At 43.7% G+C, this 7,500-nt stretch overlaps 1 protein-coding gene across 8 annotated transcripts in view; it reads left to right on the forward strand.

The window, feature by feature from the left end:
* The window catches only part of LOC134070412 (calcium-activated potassium channel subunit alpha-1-like), a 123,855-nt gene that overhangs the window by 66,962 nt on the left and 49,393 nt on the right, over positions 1-7,500 (forward strand). For all 8 annotated transcript variants that reach the window (XM_062526757.1, XM_062526758.1, XM_062526760.1 and 5 more), the window contains exon 4: positions 7,153-7,246. In XM_062526757.1, the coding sequence (XP_062382741.1) occupies positions 7,153-7,246 (94 nt within the window). The remainder of the gene's footprint in view (positions 1-7,152; positions 7,247-7,500) is intronic.

Genomic DNA, 7,500 nt, shown 5'->3' on the forward strand with positions numbered 1-7,500 from the left:
TAAGTCCCTAAATGTGGCCATCAAGCCGACAGGAAGAGTTCCCCCTTCCTCCTTTGGTGGGGGGGGCAGGGGGGGTGGCAATCATCATAACCCAGCATCCCCTAAGGAAGTCGGGGAGTGTTGACTTCCTGTCCAGCCATGCTTTTAACATTGACCCCATTATTACCCGCCTGCATTACCTAGCGCCAGAAGCATGCCGCGCTCTTTACGGAACGTTGCTGCTCGAGAACGCAAGGTGCCGAGAGGGAAAACGGTCATTGATCTCAGAGCGCATTTTGTAAAATTTGTTTAAAGTGAATAATCTCAAAGTTGGCAGGTCTGATGTTGTTATGGCATCAGCCAGAGAGGGCATGTTTGGGGCCAATTGTCTGTTTGTGTGTTTGTTTGTTTGTTTGTTTGTCAACAGCAGCACAGTCCAACTATCTGGCCATATTTGTGTAGTGGAGGGTTAGAGGGCCAAATAAGAGCCCACTGAATTGTTGAAGTGGATCCAGATAACATTTTTGGCTGGAGAGGTGAAATCTGCACTCTCAGTAGTCTCACTCTAGTTCCTCCATGTGCTTCTATGTGTGTAGTTGGGTACTTTACATTTAAAGTTGTCGCGGTCGCAGACTTGCTGTGTTGATAATGAGTTGTGTCATGGCTCGATTTCAGAACAGCACAACAGCCTGTGACCTGAAACCAGATGCTATCTTGGTCCCGTGTTGGTAAAATGGGCAGCCAGACCGCTATGTGACGTGAGTCAAGCAAGGTTCCTTCGAGGACAAACACTCTAGAAGATGAATAGATGAATGAAAGTCCTCACCAGTGGGTATGACCCCACCCGCAACAGTATCGCTTATGCTTAAACGTCCCTCAATCGTGACGGCAGCTTGGGATCACCATGTAGAGTATCAGGGTGTGTAGCAGCGTAGTGAGGCAGGTATGTATGCATGCAGGCACTTGTGTGTACACAGGTGTATTTTTTCAGAGGAGGTGGTGTAACGTAGCCCCATTAGCTGTGTGTCCGGGTCAGTTTACACTCATCCAATGGCCACACCACCATCTGCCGCCCCTATGGAGGCCCCCATGTCTCTTTCTTGCTCCCTCTCACCAAATGTCCAACTTTTCAGTCCACCTCCTCCCCTCCCCTCCCCTCTCTTCTCCTCCCCCCCTCCTCTCCCCTCCTCTCCCCTCCTCCCCTCCTCCCCTCCTCCCCTCTCCTCTCCTCTCCTCATCAGTCATTTCTCCCATGTCGGCCTCAGGTGACATGAGTGATTGAGAGGTCAACGCTCAAAGATGGGGCCAAGTTGGAGTCCCATGATGCACCTGTGGTGTTTTGAGTGTACCAGTTATGGCTCAAATTCACACACACACGCAGTTAGGGGGGTATCTCATGACCACATTTGCATGTTGAGGATATCCATGGCTTGTTTTGGAAGATACAGTACCAGTGTTGACAGTAATTTAAATAATTTGTTAGAGAAATTAACTCTTCTAAGGCATTGACATTGATTGATTGATTGATTTGATTTTAAATGAATACCGGTAATATGAAATATAAAAAATAAAAGGAAATCAAGTGAAATGAACTGAATTGAGGTTTGAGTTGAGGTTTAGAGAAGTCTGCATCTTTTCCGAGTGATCAAAATCTGTTGCTGTAAACCCATATAGGACAATAGAAAGCTTAGAGAGATTGAAACACTTCAGATCCCTGGCGATCGTCATGTTCTGTGCGATAAGATAGGAAGTACTCTGGGTACGGTTGGCAGTCATGTGTGCGCTTGTTAGATGGTTACCCTTGCGGTTGCCGTGGTTCCGGTAGCTTATGTTGCCATACAGTATGTCCGGCGTCACGGCCTGAGCTGTAAGGGATAGGGCCGGTTCTGTAATTAAGGAGATCCCTGCTCTCAGAGTGCTCCGTAATGCACACATGCACACGTAATGCGTTACCTGGCAGAGGGAGACCAGGAATCGAAAGTCAACACCGCAAATGGCATCGGTAGCTGATAAACAGCACAGCCAATCACTGGGAGGGAGGGGGGGAGGGGGGTAGATGTGGGTGCAAAGGGAGAGAGATGAATGAGAGAGAGAGAGGTGAACGAAAGAAAAAAAAGCAAGAGGAGTGAATATGTGTGTGTAAATGAGAGAGAGAGAGAGCAAGAGAGAGTGTGAGTGTGAGAGTGAGTGAGTGAGTGAGTGAGAGAGAGAGAGAGAGAGAGAGAGAGAGAGAGAGAGAGAGAGAGAAGGATCATCAGTCAGTCGTGATATGGTCGCAGAAAAATGGACCAGTCATTGGGCTTTGCCAAGTCAGCAGAGAGTGACCATCATCATAACACTCAAATTGTTTTCTTGGCCCACGACAGGACAGCCCAAAAACCCGCCACAGAACCCTTCTCCCAGACATACTGTACTTAACGGCCGTCTGCTGCCGACTAATTCTATTTCATCGGTCATCAAATGGACAAGATTTAAACTGATAGGTAGATGGGGTCTGTATCTTATTAAAACCTTGTTTCAGATTTTGAATAAGGATGCCAGCCAGCCAATAGGTGATTTGGGTTATCTTTGCACCCCTATTTACTGATGGTTCAGTCACCCTTGAGGTGATTCATATGCACTGTTGAAAATAGACAACATTACTTAGTGGGTGCAGCCCCAATGTTCGTTTAAATGAATATATATATTGGGAATAAAAGCATGGTTTTATTGGTGACGTGTCAATGTATGAGTAAGAGGAGTGACTCACAACTCTCTGTGATATCAATAGAAAGAGATTTGAAATCTCACGACTGCCTGTAGACCTGACCCTTCCCAGTAATCCCTCTCTCTCTCTCTCTGTCTGTCTCTTTCTCTCTCTCTCTCTCTCTCTCTCTCTCACAGATGTCAGGTTAACTGTCAGTAGAGCTAGGCGAGGGCAGTTTCTTTCCAGTAGACATCGGCGTCATCAGGGATATTGTCATGAATATGCACAACTGTACCTTAACAGAATAAAACAAAGCAGACATTCACATCATTGTCTAGTGCGGTAGGCATTAGAGGTATCTGTTTTGAGTTTGATTTGATTTGAAGCTTTTCTCCAGTGTCTGGTTGTGTGATGTGTCTGTGCCTATAGAGGCCAATATTTGTGTGTGTGTGTGTGTGTGTGTGTGTGTCTGTGTGTGTGTGTGTGTGTGTGTGTGTGTGTGTGCGTGTGCGTGTGTGTGCGTGTGCGTGAACGTGTGCATGTGTGTGTGTGTGTGTGTGTTGTGTGTGTGTGTCAGACCTCTGATGTGGTGCGATGTGTAAACCCAGATCCCAGCAGTCCACCGTCGTCACCTTCCCAGCCGCTCAATAATTCATCCCGGGGCCCTCTGATATGAAGGGGTCCAGTTCAGTCTCAGGCTCCAAATGGCCCCAGCATTCATTATTCATGGCCACCACGCCACAGTCCCAGCACTGGGGGGACGACTTCTGGTTATTATTGTAAAGGTGAGGCCATCCTAAGTGCCTGACAGGTGTGTGTGTGTGTGTGTGTGTGTGTGTGTGTGTGTGTGTGTGTGTGTGTGTGTGACTCACTCTTCTATAGAAGGCCACGCATTGTTTATACATTGGGCGTATGGGAGGCTCAGGGGGATTGTCACATGGTGGCTTGGGGAGAGCCTGGGTTGGGATGACAACCATAGGCCTACAGACAAGCTATACGAGGAGGACGGATCTGGAACCCGTGTCCCTGTGGAGAACCTTTGGAAAATGAATTCCAGTTCCGAACAAAGCTGCATAAATAAGCAGTCTTAGGATATGGCATGTATAAGTCATATGTGTTATGCTATGTTTTAAGTTATATGTGCTGTGCTCATTATAAAAAAAGCGATTTGGTCACACTTTACATTATAGAGTCCTTGTTCTGTTGCAACTACACCATCTAGCATTGTGTAGTTACATGGTGCAGTCACCACCATTACAGCGACATTTGTACGATGAGGAACAGAGTATGAATACTTTATATACAGTATGTGCACAGGATTAGGGTGGGGGGGGGGTTGGGATGGAGGATGTATCACTTCCTATTATGCTGTTGTGCTGTACTTGGTGAGCGGTAACGTCACTGTCTGACATTGACGATCGGTCGACTCCGGTACGGTTTGAGTCCCCCCTGTTGCAAAGCCATGTCATTTTGGATAAAAGTGTGTGCTAAACATCAGTCAACTTTAACTTTAACTTTGTGTCTTTATTTTTATTGTAATGACATCCAGTAATACCTTCAATTTAATTTCCCTTGTGGATCAACATGTGGAAAGTTTAGTGTACAAGACAATAGACTGTACTTCAGTGTTTTCAGACGATCGGTTGTGCTCATCGCAGGGTTTCCCGCAGCGCTTTCCTGATAAGGCGGCCGCCTTAACAACACAGGGCTGCCGCCTTAACTAGCGTCTTCAATAAATAAATAAATAAATATTATGTATAGTGATATTCGCCGTATTACTCTGTCATGTTTTCTCCCTGTCATTCCAAACCGTAGCCGCTAGTCTCCCTTCTCTGTAGAACGCATAAAAAAAGAAACTTTTTCAAATCGAGTTGGCCTATGCGCACAGGCGACGCGCTCATTCAGCATGAGTATTTAATATCAGGTTCCACTGCCACGCATATCTCAGAGTGACTGCAAACACAGCCTAAACCTAGCTAGATTTGACGACTCTCACAGGAATGGTTCTCCGTTGAATCTACCAAATGTGTGGGATGAGCGGCATAACACTTTTGAGCGCAAATCTTTTTTTTTTTTTTTTTAATCACTCGTCTATGAATGCACAGCCCACTGCATCTTGGCCTAATTTGTTGTGACAAACACTTGTGCCATCTAGCCTACAGCTAACAACAACTTGTGACGGCTATTCATTCACGTGTTGTAAAATTCTGAAATTGTCTGAGGTTTACACAGGCTAGTTTAAACTTTAAAATGTAGCCTCTTGTCTCCCATGCCAGTTTCATTCATCCCGACCGGGCGGGACGCACGTTTCCGTTTTGTAGAAATAATTCCTGAATGTTTTTGTTCAGAGCTGAACATGCAACTGTATTTGACAGATGACAGATTTGGTTGCTAGTGACAAAATATTAGCGTTCAATGCGGTACGATCTCGCTAATTATGTTTTAAAAAGCATTAAAAACGTTCCTGCTCTCTTAGGCTATTATGAGCAACAGGCACGCACAATATACAGCTTCAATCAAAGAATTGCAGCTTTAGGCTACTAAATCACAATTCATTAACTTTACCATACAGTCGCAATGTTACATTTTCATACAGTTTCATCTTTATTTCATGGTATATTCTAAAATATCCACCATTACAAATATTCTTGGTTTTAATAGAATATTATAATATTGACTGGCTTTAAAATATATCCTATGGTGCTATGCTGAGCAGTGCAAAGGTTTTGAAAGATACAAAAGGCCCTGTATTGGAGTTGTAAACTTACACTTTTAAGGTATAATATTGTCTAAATTGTGTTAATGATGTTTAATTGGTTGCTGATACAATTAAATCTGATACAATGAATGTGAAATCCAGGTATATTGCTGTCATTAGTGTCACAATTCAACATTTTCAACATTAATGAAATGCTGACAGCCTACTAAATTTTTACTTCAGCTGACCTCCTTGTCTTAAAGAAAATCAGAAAAGAAGTGATTTAGACAAGAGTGTGCTAGACTGCTCTTGTAGCCAACAATCCCCTCTCTACCCTTTGGGAATTGAACTGTTATATGATCCTTGGTGATGTAAATTATGAAAACCTCTTTCTTTGGTTGGTCTTGATGCGGCCTTGTCTCCTTTAAGACTCGGTCTCGAGCGACGCCCCCTTCCCCTGGACAGACACCACCTTAACTAACAAATTTTCTGGGGGAAACCCTGCATCGTCTGAGTTAATATTTGTCTGAAGAGCTGCCCTGATGGACTGAGATTCTTATGGTGCTATGACACCAAGCTGTAAAACTCAACTGCTGTTTACATGAAAGCAGGATGCTTTTCTGGCCAGCCGTTGGTTTATAATGGTCATCATGTCATGAAATCTTATCTCAGTGCAATAAATGTGTTCTCCACACACTGAGCATATGCCGTGGAAGGTTTTATAACACTTTGAATATGTTCTCTTAGTGTGTGTGTGTGTGTGTGTGTGTGTGTGTGTGTGTGTGTGTGTGTGTGTGTGTATGTGTGTGTGTGTGTGTGTGTGTGTGTGTGTGTGTGTGTGTGTGTGTGTGTGTGTGTGTGTGTGTGTTTGTGTGTGTGCACGTGTGTGTGTGTGTGTGTGTGTGTGTGTGTGTGTGTGTGTGTGGTATGCCCCTGGCTAGAACGAGTCCTCAAAGGGTATTTTTTCTTCATTAAGAAGCTGGTGTTACCAGTAATTACACGTTGAAAGACCAGAGAGTGGTGATTTTTTATTATGTTTTTTATTATGTTGCACATACAGTACCAAATGCCTCTCCTGATGATAATAGACTTTAAAAGGTGTGTGAGTCTCCAGATTGATGAGAAATGCCCTTTCAGTTTCTGGATTACAGACGTGCTATTGTTGTTGTGGGGGCGAAAGTATCATATCCCTAGTATATTATGTGTCCATAAACACTCCGGTGATTGACCTATGATCAGTGTGCTTATTATGAAAGTGAACTCATATTTTAGCTCATTTTGGTATCTGAAGAGTATACAGTAGATTAGATTTAGGTTCAACGTTGTCATTGTGCAAAGTACAAGTACAAAGGCAACGAAATGCAGTCAATATAGAAATGGATGTATATAGTATATGTTACAGTATATGCTTGATATTTATTACTTTTTTACTCATTTGAATAAATTATCTGAAGCCTCTGTTGCCATCACATTTTATAGAAAGCACAGCCAGTTAAAACGTAAACCTTAAAATCAACAGGAGTTCAACAGGGATTTCTTATGTCAGAAAAGTTGTGGTTCATAGTTGCAGGATTTCCAGATCTGAATGTACTTCTTGGCCTAGCAATTCAGAAATGGTCTCCTGATGTATACAAGCAACTTGTATTCAGCCTTTTAATTTCAAGTATTGACATTTTTCCAGCACAGAAGACGTCATCTCTCTCTGTTTGCATCAAGTATTGATTGTTAATTGATTGTGGCTCTCATTAAAAGAAAAAAAAGCATTTCCTCTGCGCCTGTGTGTTTGCAGTGAGATAGAGTCTTGCCAGAACTTCACCCAGGACCTCACGCTACAGATCGACATGGCTTTTAACGTCTTCTTCCTGTTGTACTTCGGCCTGCGGGTAAGTAAAGTGGTCAGCCACGTAACGTTCATCCCTACGAATGCCTGTGGCAGACCATTGTAGACCAGGCCCCCTCGATATTGTTTGACGGCAGAAATCGCATTTCACAACATGGCAGATTTTAAAGGTGCTTTTCATCTTTTGCACTCAGAATCCAAATTCGCCGGAAGTTCAGGCAGGGTTCACCCAGCCTACTCAGTGGACACACAACCAACAGTCAATTGACACTCGCTCAGACATCAGCTACTGTATCT

This window comes from Sardina pilchardus, chromosome 22 (genome assembly GCF_963854185.1).
Source record: "Sardina pilchardus chromosome 22, fSarPil1.1, whole genome shotgun sequence".
Taxonomy (NCBI): domain Eukaryota; kingdom Metazoa; phylum Chordata; class Actinopteri; order Clupeiformes; family Clupeidae; genus Sardina; species Sardina pilchardus.